This window comes from Nerophis lumbriciformis, linkage group LG10, assembly GCF_033978685.3.
Source record: "Nerophis lumbriciformis linkage group LG10, RoL_Nlum_v2.1, whole genome shotgun sequence".
Classification (NCBI taxonomy): Eukaryota; Metazoa; Chordata; class Actinopteri; order Syngnathiformes; family Syngnathidae; genus Nerophis; species Nerophis lumbriciformis.
This window is the reverse complement of record NC_084557.2, coordinates 5,704,005-5,721,114: the sequence shown is the minus strand read 5'-3', so window position 1 is coordinate 5,721,114 and position 17,110 is coordinate 5,704,005. Positions and strand designations below refer to the sequence as shown.

The 17,110-nt window shown below is 40.0% G+C and overlaps 1 protein-coding gene across 1 annotated transcript in view; it reads left to right on the top strand.

Moving 5' to 3' along the window:
• The window catches only part of tln2b (talin 2b), a 415,773-nt gene that overhangs the window by 205,424 nt on the left and 193,239 nt on the right, over positions 1-17,110 (top strand). The window contains exons 13-17 of the mRNA XM_072913901.1: positions 4,223-4,406; positions 4,615-4,728; positions 9,010-9,118; positions 14,725-14,933; positions 15,145-15,243. Coding sequence (XP_072770002.1) covers positions 4,223-4,406; positions 4,615-4,728; positions 9,010-9,118; positions 14,725-14,933; positions 15,145-15,243 — 715 coding nt within the window. The remainder of the gene's footprint in view (positions 1-4,222; positions 4,407-4,614; positions 4,729-9,009; positions 9,119-14,724; positions 14,934-15,144; positions 15,244-17,110) is intronic.

Genomic DNA, 17,110 nt, shown 5'->3' with positions numbered 1-17,110 from the left:
TCTTACAGGTTATGCATTATGTTTGAAACAAAAACAATGGTTTCAGTTGTACATGCACCAGTAAGTTAAAGTACCAATGATTGTCACACACACATTAGGTGTGGTGAAATTTGTCCTCTGCATTTTCCCCTTGTTCACCCCCTGGGAGGTGAGGGGAGCAGTGGGCAGCAGCGGTGCCGCGCCCGGGAATCATTTTTCAATTCCAACCCTTGATGCTGAGTGCCAAGCAGGGAGGTAATGGGTCCCATTTTTATAGTCTTTGGTATGACTCGGCCGGGGTTTGAACTCACAACTAGGGATGTCCCGATCCGATATTTGGATCGGATCGGCTGCCGATATTTGCAAAAAAATGCGTATCGGCAAGGCATGGGAAAATGCCGATCCAGATCCAGTTTTAAAAAAAAACTCCGGTCCGTGTTTTCCAACGCACCGATTTAAATAATACATTCCACTTTTCGGCTGCTCCCTAATTTCCGTTCCGCATTTTCCAGCACACCTTCAACACATCCACAGGTCTGTGGATTCTCACGCAGTTGCTTTTAGCTGCTGGCATTACACGACAGGCTCTTCTCACTCTTTCCTGTGTCTCCCTCTCACAGACAGCGAGCGCACCTTCTTACACACGTCACATACTGTCACGACATACGTCACATACGTATACGTCCTCCCCGAGCAGAGAGGTAGCAGCATGGCTAACGTTAGCTGTGATGCTAGCGCAGCCGCTAAGGTGCGCGCCTGCTCAAACGTCCTCTGCGCATAGCAAATCTATGCCATGCACAAAATCAAATAAAAAAATAAGCGCATAACAATTTTCGACACACGGACACGACAGAGAAAACCGTTTTCGTCATCATTGTTCAAATATTGTAATGTCTGTCGAGACGCTTATCTCCATTCGGTGCCGCACGTCCACACCATCAAAATGCTGAGGCAAAAATTTCCAGATTAACACCGTCTGAAAAAATTAGTGATTTTTTTTAGTTGTGATTTCCTTCTCTGCATGAAAGTTTAAAAGTAGCATATATTAATGCAGTATGAAGAAGAATGTTTTAATGTAGACATGCAAGCCTTGAAAGAAAATGTTGAAAATCAAGACTACATTTCCTGCAAATGGGTGCATTTCTACCCTATATTTTAACTTTAGATTTATTCTCATATCAAACTCTTTTGGCTGTCTTTTTGACACTTACATCCGGCGCCCCCCTCCACACCCCGGATTATAAATAATGTAAATAATTCAATGTGATTATCTTGTGTGATGACTGTATTATGATGATAGTATATATCTGATAGTATATATCTGTATCATGAATCAATTTAAGTGGACCCCGACTTAAACAAGTTGAAAAACGTATTCGGGTGTTACCATTTAGTGGTCAATTGTACGGAATATGTACTTCACTGTGCAACCTACTAATAAAAGTCTCAATCAATCAAAACACATATAATCATCATACTGCTGTGATTATATGCATCAAGTGTTCATTCAAGGCTAAGGCAAAATATCGAGATATATATTGTGTATCGCAATATGGCCTTAAAATATCGCAATATTAAAAAAAGGCCATATCGCCCAGCCCTTGTTTCAATGATGCCATTTCTGTTTGTCATGTATCATTTTGTCTATTTTGTGTTTATCCTTGAATAAACAGGTCAGTTTCTTGTTACCAACCATTGTGTATTATTCAAACTCCCCTAATTCAGCTGGCTAGTTGTTATCAAGAGTACTAAAACCCTTTTCAACATGATTCTGACAACTAAGTAGGCTAAATAACTTTAAACTTTAATACATGCTCGGATAGGCCAGTATCGGTATCGGACAGTATCGGTATCGGATCGGAAGTGCAAAAACAATATCGGTATCGGATCGGAAGTGCAAAAACCTGGATCGGGACATCCCTACTCACAACCTACTGATCTCAGGGCGGACACTCTAACCACTAGGCCACTGAGTAGGTTGTTCTAATAATAAGTAATGCTACAAAGTACTTGCGTTAGTTAATACATTATGATAGTACAAGTAAAACTGCAGCGTTTGGAGGTTAAGATATCACACCGGTTAAGACATCATTTCTTGGAAGCAGATGTACGTAATCATTTTCATTTCCCGGCTGGTCTCCTGAGTCTCCTAGTTTCCCCAAGTGCCCGAGTGACTGATGGAAACTAATGCAATGCTTGTTTAGCGCTCTGTCACCCACACACACACACACACACGCATGCGCCCGGTTTGGAAATGTGTGTATTCACTTTGAAATCCACAGGGTCCTCTGTTGGAATTGGGCGTCAGGGCCCTGCTGATTTTACACCGGTTGACTTTCCGCGGTTCTCTGCACTGAAAGAATTGCCGTCTGTTTTTTCTGTGTAATATTTACCTGAATGTGATTGCTCACCATGGAAACAGATATTAGTGTAAGCATTTGTTTTTAATGACAGCTGAAGTATTTACAAGAAACTCATTTAGGCTTTTTGTTTCAGTTGTGCGTCACACCCGTAAATTATCATGTTGTGACAACTTGGAACCATCGCTATATTGTAAGTTTAACTTAACAATGACTACGTAGAGCAGGGGGGGGAAAGAGAAGAGAAAACAACACTGGTTACTTTTGTATCAACTCTTGATTTACTGTGTATCCACAAACCCCAAAAGCAGTGAAGTTGTCACGTTGTGTAAATGGTAAATAAAAAGAGAATACAATGATTTGCAAATCCTTTTCAACTTATATTCAATTGAATAGACTGCAAAGACAAGATATTTAACGTTCGAACTGGAAAACAACGAACATGTTTCAAAAAAGCTAGCACAAGTGGCAAAAAAGACTGAGAAAGTTGAGGAATGTTCATCAAACACTTATTTGGAACATCCCACAGGGGAACAGGCTAATTGGGAACAGGTGGGTGCCATGATTGGGTATAAAAGCAGATTCCATGAAATGCTCAGTCATTCACAAACAAGGACGGGGCGAGGGTCACCACTTTGTCAACAAATGCCTGAGCAAATTGCCCAACAGTTTAAGAAGAACATTTCTCAATGAGCTATTGCAAGGAATTTAGGGATTTCACCATCTACGCTCCGTAATATCATCAAAAGGTTCAGAGAATCTGGAGAAACCACTGCACTTAAGCCATGATATTACGGACCTTCGATCCCTCAGGCGGTACTGCATCAAAAAGCGACATCATTGTGTAAAGGATATCACCACATGGGCTCAGGAACACTTCAGAGAACCACTGTCAGTAACTACAGTTGGTCGCTACATCTGTAAGTGCAAGTTAAAACTACTATGCAAAGCGAAAGCCATTTATCAACAACACCCAGAAACACAGGGCCTGAGCTCATCTAAGATGGACTGATGCAAAGTGTAAAAGTGTTCTGTGATTGACGAGTCCACATTTCAAATTGTTTTTGGAAACTGTGGACGTCGTGTCCTCCGGACTAAAGAGGAAAAAAACCATCCGGACTGTTCTAGGCGCAAAGTGTAAAAGGCAGCATCTGTGATGGTATGGAGGTGTATTACTGCCCAAGGCATGGGTAACTTACACATCTGTGCAGGCACCATTAATGCTGAAAGGTACATACAGGTTTTGGAGCAACATATGTTGCCATCCAAGCAACATTATCATGGACGCCCCTGCTTATTTCAGCAGTGTTACAACAGTGTGGCTTCATAGTAAAAGAGTGTGGGTACTAGACTAGCCTGCCTGTAGTCCAGACCTGTCTCCCATTGGAAATGTGTGGTGCATTATGAAGCCTAAAACACCACAACGGAGACCCCCGGACTGTTGAACAACTTAAGCTGTACATCAAGCAAGAATGGGAAATAATTCCACCTGAAAAGCTTCAAAAATGTGTCTCCTCAGTTCCCAAACGTTTACTGAGTGTTGTTAAAAGGAAAGGCCATGTAACACAGTGGTAGAAATGCCCATGTGACAACTTTTTTGCAATGTGTTGATGCCATTAAATTCTAAGTTAATGATTATTTGCAAAAAAAAAAATAAGTTTCTCAGTCTGAACATTAACTATGTTGTCTTTGCAGTCTATTCAATTGAATATAATTTGGAAAGGATTTGCAAATCATTGTATTCTCTTTTTATTTACCATTTACACAACGTGACAACTTCACTGCTTTTGGGTTTTCTAGTTTTCCTCAAGATTTTTATTGTACGCCCTATTCTCCCCAGTCATTGTTTTGGTTTATGTTAAATACATGTTGTCCTGTCTCAGGTCCACCATTCTACAGCAGCAGTTTAACCGGGTGGGCCGGGTGGAGCATGGCTCAGTCGCCCTTCCTGGGATTATTCGCTCAGGGTCTGTTGGTGGCCCTGACAACTTCAACGTGGGCACCATGCCCTCTGCTCAGCAACAAATCACCACTGGACAGATGCACAGAGGACACATGCCGCCACTGGTGAGTACCAGCACATTAATCCCCAGCTATGGTGATAAAACGCCTCAAGCAGATCCTTAATTAAAAATGAAAGAGGTCCAGGACGTGTCTTCAGACAATATGAAGGGTTCAGTGAACGCAAACAAACGCCACACCCACTTCTTATCTTTCTTTTGTGTTTTATAGATGTTCCAATGCTCATTGAACGTTTATCTGTTGTTGTTGTCAGAGTTTGGCCCAGCAGGCCCTGATGGGAACAATCAACAGCAGTATGAAGGCGGTGCAGCAGGCCCAGTCTGACCTGGGACATGTGGATAGTCTTCCTCCTCTTGGCCATGACCTGGTTTGTCCTCATCACCTCACACACACATACACACAGTGTTAAACACACACACACACGTGAAATGGGATCAAATACTAAAGTTGTATCAAATATTATGAGTACAAAAACTCCCCTTTGTGCCACCTTTTCCTAGACCAGGGGTGGCCACACCTTTTCTGCAGGCGAGCTACTTTTCAATTGACCAAGTGGAGGGTATCTCATTTCAATGCGTTTTCCTTATTTTCATGACTATTTACCTTGTAGATTGTCACTGAAGGCATCAAAACTGTGACACCTGTGAAGTGAAAACCATTGTGGTGGCAGCATCATGCTGTGGGGTTGTTTTTCAGCGGCTGGAACTGGGAGACTAGTCAGGATTAGGGATGTCCCGATCCGATATTTGGATCGGATCGGCCGCCGATATTTGCAAAAAAATGCGTATCGGCAAGGCATGGGAAAATGCCGATCCAGATCCAGTTAAAAAAAAACCTCTGCTCCGTGTCTTCCAACGCACCTATTTAAATAATACATTCCACTTTTCTGCTGCTCCCTATAATTTCCGTTCCGCATTTTCCAGCACACCTTCAACACATTCACAGGTCTGTGGATTCTAACGCAGTTGCTTTTAGCTGCTGGCATTACACGACAGGCTCTTCTCACTCTTTTCTGTGTCTCCCTCTCACAGACAGCAAGCGCACCTTCTTACACACGTCACATACTGTCACGACACACGTCACATACTGTCACGTCATACGTCACATACGTATACGTCATCCCCGAGCAGAAAGGTAGCAGCATGGCTAATGTTAGCTGTGATGCTAGCCCAGCCGTGTGACCAACGTTCCCTCTAATGCGCATAGCAATTATATGCCACGCACAAAATCAAATAAAAAAATAAGCGCATAACAATTTTCGACACACGGACACGACAGAGAAAACAGTTTTCGTCATCATTGTTCAAATATTGTAACGTCTGTCGAGACGCTTATCTCCATTCGGTGCCACACGTCCACACCATCAAAATGCAGAGGCAAACATTTCCACATCAACACCGTATGAAAAAATTAGTGATTTTTTTAGTTGTGATTTCCTTCTCTGCATGAAAGTTTAAAAGTAGCATATATTAATGCAGTATGAAGAAGAATGTTTTAATGTAGACATGCAAGCCTTAAAAGAAAATGTTGAAAATCAAGACTACATTTCCTGCAAATGGGTGCATTTCTACCCTATATTTTAACTTTAGATTTATTCTCATATCAAACTCTTTTGGCTGTCTTTTTGACACTTACATCCGGCGCCCCCCTCCACACCCTGGATTATAAATAATGTAAATAATTCAATGTGATTATCTTGTGTGATGACTGTATTATGATGATAGTATATATCTGATAGTATATATCTGTATCATGAATCAATTTAAGTGGACCCCGACTTAAACAAGTTGAAAAACCTATTGGGGTGTTACCATTTAGTGGTCAATTGTACGGAATATGTACTTCACTGTGCAACCTACTAATAAAAGTCTCAATCAATCAATCAAAACACATAGAATCATCATACTGCTGTGATTATATGTATCAAGTGTTCATTCAAGGCTAAGGCAAAATATCGAGATATATATCGTGTATCGCAATATGGCCTTAAAATATCGCAATATTAAAAAAAGGCCATATCGCCCAGCCCTAGTTCAATGATGCCATTTCTGTTTGTCATGTATAATTTTGTCTATTTTGCGTTTATCCTTGAATAAACAGGTCAGTTTCTTGTTACCAACCATTGTGTATTATTCAAACTCACCTAATTCAGCTGGCTAGTTGTTATCAAGAGTACTAAAACCCTTTTCAACATGATTCTGACAACTAAGTAGGCTAAATAACATTAAACTTTAATACATGCTCGGATAGGCCAGTATCGGTATCGGATCGGATGTGCAAAAACAATATCGGTATCGGATCGGAAGTGCAAAAACCTGGATCGGGACATCCCTAGTCAGGATAGAGGGAAAGATGAATGCAGCAATGTACAGAGACATCCTGGATGAAAACCAACGCTTCCCATCCAACCCGATGGAGCTTGAGTTCTGAAATAGAGGAATGGGCCAAACTGTCCAAAGATAGGTGTGCCAAACTTGTGGCAACGTCTTCAAAAAGACTGTAATTGCTGCCAAAGGTGCATCAACAAAGTATTGAGCAAAGTCTGTGAATACTTATGTACATCTGATTTTTGCATTTTTTTAAATTTTTAGTACCCTTTTAAATTAAAACAAATTGACAGCAATCAAAATGTTGGTTATATTTTGAAGTAACAGTACTTGGATGTACCTACCGCATTAAATTAGGTGTTGTAAAACTTTTGACTGGTAGTATTCAGTACAGGCCAAAAGTTTGAACTCACCTTCTCATTTCAATGCGTTTTCTTTATTTTCATGACTATTTACATTGTAGATTGTCACTGAAGGCATCAAAACTATGACACCTGTGAAGTGAAAACCATCTCAGATGACCTCTTGAAGCTCACGGAGTGAAATGCCAAGAGTGTGCAAAGCAGTAATCAGAGCAAAGGGTGGCTATTTTGAAGAAACTGGAATATAAAACATGTTTTCAGTTATTCCACCTTGTTTAGTACATAACTCCACGTGTGTCCATTCATAGACAATCTACAATGTAAATAGTCATGAAAATAAAGATTGAATGAGAAGGTGTGTCCAAACTGTTGGCCTGTGCTGTATATCATTCATATTGATTTATTCATGAAAGAGACATTTTTGTTAACAAGTTAAAGGTGTTTTATGATAATCCAAGCATGTTTAACACTTTCTTTCATGAAGACAAGAATATAAGTTGGTATGATTGTGATGACTTGCATTGATTGGAATCAGACAGTAGTGATGATAACTTCCACATTTTCAAATGTAGGAGAAAAAAAGTCCTCCTTTCTGTCCAATACCACATGAAAGTGCTTGCTTTTTGTTTGTCCAGCTTCCATACTTGCCAACCTTGAGACCTCCGATTTCGGGAAGTGGGGGGTGGAGGGTGGGGGGCGTGGTCGGTGGTGGGGCGGGGCGTGGTTGGGGGCGTGGTTAAGAGGGGAGGAGTATATTGACAGCTAGAATTCACCAAGTCAAGTATTTAATATATATACACATCCTGAAAATATGCAAACAAAACTGTGTTTAGATAATTGATACTTCAAACTTGCATAAATAAATATTAAGGAATATAACATAACTTGGCTTCTGAGAGCTTCAAAATGTAATGAATAAAATGCTAAAGTTGTTGATAAACAAGCAATTATTTTAATAATTAAATATGGTCATTTTAAAATGAATCATCATGATAATTTAAAATTAATTATTTCAAATATGTTTATTTTAATGTATAATTCTATGGCTGGATGTAATAAGGAGTCAGAAAAAATAAAAATACAATTAATTTTTATGTTTTTAGCAAAATATAGTAAAAATGTATTTAGTTATTTAAAAAAAAATTAATAAATATATTTATTTTTAGGTAAGATAAACATAATAATACAATTTGTCTCTAGTCTGGATGATTTAGTTCTAAATTGTCACCCTGTTGTCCTCCCGTCGTGAAAAAAGGCTGTCGTCACTCAGGTCCTCATGGAGCTGGAGGGGGCGTGGCCTCCAGCTCCGGCTGAAAATCGGGAGATTTTCGGGAGAATATTTGTCCCGGGAGGTTTTCGGGAGAGGCGCTGAATTTCGGGAGTCTCCCGTAAAATTCGGGAGGGTTGGCAAGTATGCCAGCTTCCATACTCCTTTTTATACACTTTAAAGGAATACATTGGCGGCAAACTCCGTAGCTTGCTAGCTTTCTGAGACTCTTATTTTGTTAGCGCAGGCAGGATGGAGCAGCGCTTTTATTGTGAAGACAGGAACTGTGCAGTCGGTCTTTAGAGTTTTGACGAGAGTCTGTTGAAATAAAAAGTGTTTCTCGCCTTCCTGTCGGTCATTTTTTCTTAATAACGATCTGGCGTCATCTCACAAGACCCTCGGGTGCCGTGAATGTCAATCAAGTGACCAAAGTCACGTCTTGGTAAAGATTGATGGGCGATCATTTTTAGGTCTATTTTTTAATGCCTGGCTGGCGATGGACAGACACACCCTCCATCATCCACCGCTAGCTCGCCATATTGTAATGGCCACCCCTGATCTAAACCTACAGTAGGAAGTAGTATCTTAGATACTAACGTATTCTGCAAAGTAGCCTCAGTACCAACTCGGCAATTGTGTTGGTGTGTCCCACCGTGTCTGAAGTTCACTTCTTTGTTTCTCTCCACTGAAAGGCATCTCGGGTTTGGGTCCAGAACAAAGTGGATGAATCCAAACATGAAATTCACTCTCAGGTCGACGCCATCACGGCTGGAACGGCGTCCGTGGTCAATCTTACTGCAGGTAAATATGATTATATTTCATTATAACAAGTGCGAGTATACAGTGGAACCAGTGGTGGGCCGTCAGGGCCAGCAAGGCTCTGTGGAGCAGAGCCACACCCGGGACCGTTAGTGGATGGATTTGAGAACACAGAGTTGATAGACATTTGCGATAGCCAATCAGATCACAAGTTGTTGACAGTAGCCTATCTAGGTAGCCTGATGTTAACGAGACTGTGATTGGATTAGAGCTGCAACAACCAATCGATTAAAATTGATTATAGAAATAGTTGGCGATTAATTTAGTCATCGATTCATTGGATCTATGCTATGCGCATGCGCAGAGGCAATTTTAATTTTAATTTTAATTTTATTTTATTTAATTTTATTTTAATTTTTAATTTTTTAATTTTTTTATAAACCTTTATTTATAAACTGCAACATGTACAAACAGCTGAGAAACAATGATCAAAATAAGTATGGTACCAGTACGCTGTTTTTTTTTCCAATAAAATACTAGAAAGTGTGGGGCGGTATAGCTCGGTTGGTAGAGTGGCCGTGCCAGCAACTTGAGGGTTGCAGGTTCGATCCCCGCATCCGCCATCCTAGTTACTGCTGTTGTGTCCTTGGGCAAGACACTTTACCCACCTGCTCCCAGTGCCACCCACACTGGTTTAAATGTAACTTAGATATTGGGTTTCACAATGTAAAGCGCTTTGAGTCACTAGAGAAAAGCGCTATATAAATATATAATTCATTCATTCAAAGGATAGAAATGTAGTTTGTCTCTTTTATCCGATTATTAATCGATTAATCGAAGTAATAATCGACAGATTAATCGATTATTAAATTAATCGTTAGTTGCAGCCCTAGATTGGATACTCACTTGTCACTCCAAAGTGAGTATCCAATCACAAGTTGCAATTTAGCAGGAAGCGGGAAGTGTTGACCCACAAAGGAGAACAAAACGTTGATTAGGTGGCAGATATATATTTGCAAGGCCATTTTCAAGAAGGATATTTAAAGAGAAACTACATCTTGTGAGACCATGTCGGCGATGAAATGGACTACGAGCAGTACCATTGGCTTATACGCCGTCGAATGGGTGCTACAAATTGTGAGTTCAAATATTGTATTTATTTATTTTTTCACGTTTAATGTTTTTTACAATTTTAATTTTGACAGTACCACATCAGGTATGTTTTAATTGCCAATGCGGGTTTATTTATTTTTGAATGCGCCAGAAAATAGCCCGTTTTGTACACTGTTGATGTGTTTCAATGCCCAATAGTGCGTTAACGTGTTTCTGTATATTATTTCTCCAGCATTGTTCATGTGGGGACATAAATGATGGTATTTTGAGAGGTCATAATTGAAGTCGGACATCACTGAAGGCCTAGGTGTGAAACGCACGTGAATAGGGTTCATGCACTGAGGCAAATTTCCTCAAAAGAAACCATGTAAACATGATTAATAGGTTCTAGCCTTGAGAAAAGTCCATATTTGTGTCAAAGTTTGAACACAAATATAGTGCTATACAATACTGTATTTCAAACAAACATAACAAGAGGGGAATGGATCAACTTTCAATTTAGTAACAAAGTCAAAACAACAACTGAACTGTCCTTCTAAACATCTGCCCTGCAGACACACACACACACTGTCACAAAACTCCTTAACTTTAACAGCCAGGTCACTACATGGATTACTGTCGGAATAAAAAATAAAATCCACTTTACCTTGTTGGTTAATCTTCTTTGCGTGCAGCAGAAGTTGAGGCTGAGTAGCGGAGGACAGTGTTGACAATAGTGTGAATACTTCCGGAATGTTTCAAACCACACATCGCTTGTCCATGGCTTTCTTTGGACTTATATTGAGCTAGCAAACAAGAAAAATACTGTAAAAAGGCTTAAAAACAATTCAGAAGCACACACAATGTCACTTAACAAAGTACTGTAGCTACCAACAGCACTTTTGTGCTGACTGATTGAGCACCGAGAATAAATCAGCCCCACCACAATGGCTAAAAGGGCTGTGCTGCAGACGCACAATGGGTGGATGAAATGTTTGTACACAGAGACGAGGTTTGTACACAGAAGCATATTTTAATTTGGTTTGTGGCTCGTAAATCGAGAAGTCAGAATATTGAGGAGTTTGTAAATCGATGTTCCAGAGCCGTAACTAGGATTTGACAAATACAGAGGTCAAAAATTGGTGGGCCGAGAGCAGACCTGGGCAAATTAAGGCCCGTTAAGCTTTTCAATCTTGCCCGCCGGACAGCCCCAAATATATTTTTTTAGATCTTTATTAACTAGATCCACTATGGACTGGACTCTCACACTATTATGTTAGATCCACTATGGACTGGACTCTCACACTATTATGTTAGATCCACTATGGACTGGACTCTCACACTATTATGTTAGATCCACTATGGACTGGACTCTCACTATTATGTTAGATCCACTATGGACTGGACTCTCACTATTATGTTAGATCCACTATGGACTGGACTCTCACACTATTATGTTAGATCCACTATGGACTGGACTCTCACTATTATGTTAGATCCACTATGGACTGGACTCTCACACTATTATGTTAGATCCACTATGGACTGGACTATCACACTATTATGTTAGATCCACTATGGACTGGACTCTCACAGTATTAACTAGATCCACTATGGACTGGACTCTCACTATTATGTTAGATCCAGTATGGACTGGACTCTCACACTATTATGTTAGATCCACTATGGACTGGACTATCACACTATTATGTTAGATCCACTATGGGCTGGACTCTCACTATTATGTTAGATCCACTATGGACTGGACTCTCACACTATTATATTAGATCCACTATGGACTGGACTATCACACTATTATGTTAGATCCACTATGGGCTGGACTCTCACTATTATGTTAGATCCACTATGGGCTGGACTCTCATTATTATATTAGATCCACTATGGACTGGACTCTCACACTATTATGTTAGATCCACTATGGACTGAACTCTCACTATTATGTTAGATCCACTATGGACTGGACTCTCACTATTATGTTAGATCCACTATGGACTGGACTCTCACTATTATGTTAGATCCACTATGGACTGGACTCTCACACTATTATGTTAGATCCACTATGGACTGGACTCTCACTATTATGTTAGATCCACTATAGACTGGACTCTCACACTATTATGTTAGATCCACTATGGACTGGACTCTCACACTATTATGTTAGATCCACTGTGGACTGGACTCTCACTATTATGTTAGATCCACTACGGACTGGACTCTCACAATATTATGTTAGATCCACTATGGACTGGACTCGCACAATATTATGTTAGATCCACTATGGACTGGACTCCCACAATATTATGTTAGATCCACTATGGACTGGACTCTCACAATATTATGTTAGATCCACTATGGACCGGACTCTCATTATTATATTAGTACCACTATGGACTGGACTCTCATTATTATATTAGATCCACTATGGACTGGACTCTCACACTATTATGTTAGATCCACTATGGACTGGACTCTCACTATTATGTTAGGTCCACTATGGACTGGACTCGCACAATATTATGTTAGATCCACTATGGACTGGACTCTCACAATATTATGTTAGATCCACTATGGACTGGACTCTCACAATATTATGTTAGATCCACTATGGACCGGACTCTCATTATTATGTTAGATCCACTATAGACTGGACTCTCACAATATTATGTTAGATCCACTATGGACTGAACTCTCACAATATTATGTTAGATCCACTACGGACCGGACTCTCACTATTATGTTAGATCCACTATGGACTGGACTCTCACACTATTATGTTAGATCTACATACTATGGACTGGACTCTCACTATTATGTTAGGTCCACTATGGACTGGACTCGCACAATATTATGGTAGATCCACTCGACGTCCATTGTACCGGTCGCCCAGGGGGGATCCCCACATCTGCAGTCCCCTCCAAGGTTTCTCATTGTCATCCCATTGGGTTGACTTTTTTCTTGCCCTGATGTGGGATCTGAGCAGAGGATGTCGTTATGGCTTTTGCAGCCCTTTGAGACACTCGTGATTTAGGGTTGTATAAGTAAAGATTGATTGATTGATTGATTGATTTCTCCCCATAAAAACAGCATTACTGTTTTTCCATTTACAGTAATATACACTACATTTTGAGGTGAAATTATTGCAACTTAGCATATTATTTTTTTACATTTTAGTTTTAAAAAAATCTACTAATAAAATGCATTAAAAAATTGTGTAATAATAGTATTCTCTGTTACAAGCGGCCCTCTGGGGCCAAACATAACTGCCAAGTGGCCCTCAGTGAAAACCACTTTGACACCTCTGGCCGAGAGTTTCCTCTAACAAGGGAGCATTTCTAATTTATTGTGGTTGACAAATGTTGTTGCTCTGAAGCTGAACTAACTGCCAGTGCATCTCTTAAGTCAGTGTTTTTCAACCTTTTTTGAGCCAAGCCACAATTTTTGCGTTGACAAAAATGCGGAGGCACACCACCAGCAGAAATCATTAAAAAACTAAACTCAGTTGACAATAAAAAGTCGTTGTCGCAATTGTTGGATATGACTTTAAAGCATAACCAAGCATGCATCAATATAGCTCTTGTCTCAAAGTAGGTGTACTGTCACCACCTGTCACATCACACCCTGACTTATTTTGACTTTTTTTTGCTGTTTTCCTGTGTGTAGTGTTTTAGTTCTTGTCTTGCGCTCCTATTTTGGTGGGTTTTTCTCTTTTTTTGGTGTTTTCCTGTAGCAGTTTCATGTCTTCCTTTGAGCGATATTTCCCGCAACTACTTTGTTTTAGCAATCAAGAATATTTTAGTTGTTTTTATCCTTCTTTGTGGAGACATTGTTGTTTGTCTTGTCATGTTCCGATGTACATTGTGGACGCCGTCTTTGCTCCACAGTAAGTCTTTGCTGTCGTCCAGCATTCTGTTTTTGTTTACTTTGTAGCCAGTTCAGTTTCAGTTTCGTTCTGCATTGCCTTCCCTAAGCTTCAATGCCTTTTCTTAAGGGCACTTGCCTTTTGTTTATTTTTGGTTTAAGCATTAGATACCTTTTTACCTTCACACTGCCTTCCGCTGTTTACGATATCTACAAAGCAATTAGCTACGGGCTGCCACCTACTGATATGGAAGAGTATTACACGGTTACTCTGCCGAGCTCTAGACAGCACCGACACTCAACAACAACACATCATTTTCAGACTATAATTACTGGTTTGCAAAAAATATTTTTAACCCAAATAGGTGAAATTATATAATCTCCCACCGCACACCAGACTGTATCTCACGGCACAGTGGTTGAAAAACACCATCTTAAGTTATGTTGCTTTGGCATCAACCCAATTTTGTTGCTGCCGACCTTTTTGTCAGGTTTGAACCTTACCTCACCGTCTGTTTGGTCACACTTCCTCCACAATCCAAGGCAAAGACTTTCTCCTTTGCGTCAATGTACTTATCTCAACATGGAACCATCGCTTATAGCTTTAAAAAATAAAAAGTGATATGACTCTGCAACGCGTATCCATGGGTGTGACATTGAAGCACTTTCCTCCACAGGTGAGCCCACAGAGACGGACTACACGGCGGTGGGTTGCGCCATCACCACCATCTCTTCCAACCTGACGGAGATGTCCAAGGGCGTCAAGCTCCTCGCAGCGTTAATGGACGACGAGGTGGGCAGTGGACACAAGCTGATGGGGGCTGCCAGGATGCTGACGGGAGCTGTGTCAGATCTACTCAGATCTGTTGAGCCTGCCGCTTCTGAGGTTAGACACACCACTCATTGTCAGAACCACTATTCCATTTATGCCATCCAAACACAAACAGTATTCATCTTGGTTTTCCTGATGTCACAAACCCAGTCTGGTATTTCTGGGTTGGGGATGATTTTTAAAACCGGATATCTGTGCTTGGATTCCTACTGGAAGCATTAGTGACAAGGCGGCGTAATGAATGTGGTGATGTCATCCCATGCAGTCCAGGCAGACCGTGCTGACTGCGGCAGGAAGTATCGGACAAGCCAGCGGGGACCTGCTCCGACACATGGGGGAGGGCGAGACTGACGAGAAGTTCCAGGTTGGATCCCACCCACCACTTCTTCCTATTACAATGCAGGCCAAAATGTCAATGCAATGGTTATGTAATCGTCCCGCTCTTTATTTTTGGACGATTACTTCATGTCTGTTTGGATCGTCCTGAGACGTCGTTTTAAATTTAAAGCTAAATGGAAATAATTTAATCGAAACATTCATAACTGAAACGTACACCATTGTAGGGTTGTACGGTATACCGGTACTAGTATAGTATCACGGTACGAATGAACCAAAAATGGTACTATACTCTGTTTGAAAAGTACCAGTTACCGGGCACGACGGCGCGTCATCACGTCATGACATTGCTGGTTTTACGAGCAGAGGAGCATGTTCGGCAGCGCGCACACACAGAGTACTTACAAGCAGACACAGTGTGTAGACAGAAAATAGAGAATGGACACATTTTGGTGTAAAAAGTAAAGATAAAGGTAAAGTTACAACACTGAAACACCCTCAGGAAGAGGTGCTTTAAGACATGGCTAACTAGTTAGCGGCTATCATCCATCCGCAATGGGCAGTGTTTTTAGCTACTTCTAAATCACTAATCCTCGCCTCCATGGCGACAAATAAAGTACGTTTCTTCCAAGTATCATTATCACTTCAGGACGAGGAATAACTAAACATGCTTCACTACACACCGTAGGAGGATACAATAGTTCACCGGCGTCACAATGTTTACAAATGCCATGGGTGGATCTACACCTGACATCCACTGTAATGATACCAAGTACAATAGTGTATCTAGTCAATACTACTATGATTACATCGCTATTTTTTATCGTCACAAAATATATTTTCCTCTTATTATTATGTTTATAAACTCCTCATGTGTCCCTGGACACACGAGGACTTTGAATATGACCAATGTATGATCATGTAACTACTTGGTATCGGATCGATACCTAAATTTTTACAGTTTGTCCTTTATAATGTAGACAAAATAATAGGTAGATAAATGACACAATATGTTACTGCATACGTCAGCAGACTAATTAAGAGTCTTTGTTCGTTTATTTACTACTAAAAGACAAGTTGTCTAGTATGTTCACTATTTTATTTAAGCACTAAATTGCAAAAATAAACATATGTTTAATGTACCCTAAGATGTTTTGTTAAAACAAAGCCAATAATGCCATTTTTTGCGGTCTGCTTTATTTAAAAAAGTATGCGAAATACATTTTTGGTATCAACACAACCCTAGTTCCATGGAAATTTTACACGAATCAACAATACGACTGTGAGCGCACTTTAACAACTTTATTCTCGTATGGGTGATGGCTTAAATAAAATTTTCTCTTCCTTAATTGTCAATAATAAAAAAGCAAAACTACTTACATTTTGAAGTAGTTTTGCTGAGTGACTGACATATAACTGCATTTTAAGACATTGTTGAAATTAAAAATGATTGTTTAGTGCAAAGGGTGTCCAAAATATACACTATATAAACATGCATGTACATATGATGTTAATATAATGGATTTTTAATTAATAATTGGATCTTAAAAGTATGTAAAAATTGTACTCCTGCCTTGTTTACTTCCGTGACAACCAAGTTTTTTTTTCAATCCAAAATATCAAACAGCTAAAATGTGGATAAAAGTGGAGATAGTGTTTTGCAATTACCCCATCATGCTTTGTAATGGATTCAAATGGGTGTAATTCTGAAATTTGTGGTAAATGGATGTTTTTTTATAATATCCACAAATTGTATTTGGCACCATGTCTGTTGGCATTTTGTGTTGGTTCGAACTAGTTTTTTTTCCCTGCACCATGACTAGGGAAGGTTGTTTGCGTTGGGTCATATTAGTGAATGCTGCGCTTAGTTCTAGCATGCTAAGAGGTCATTTAAA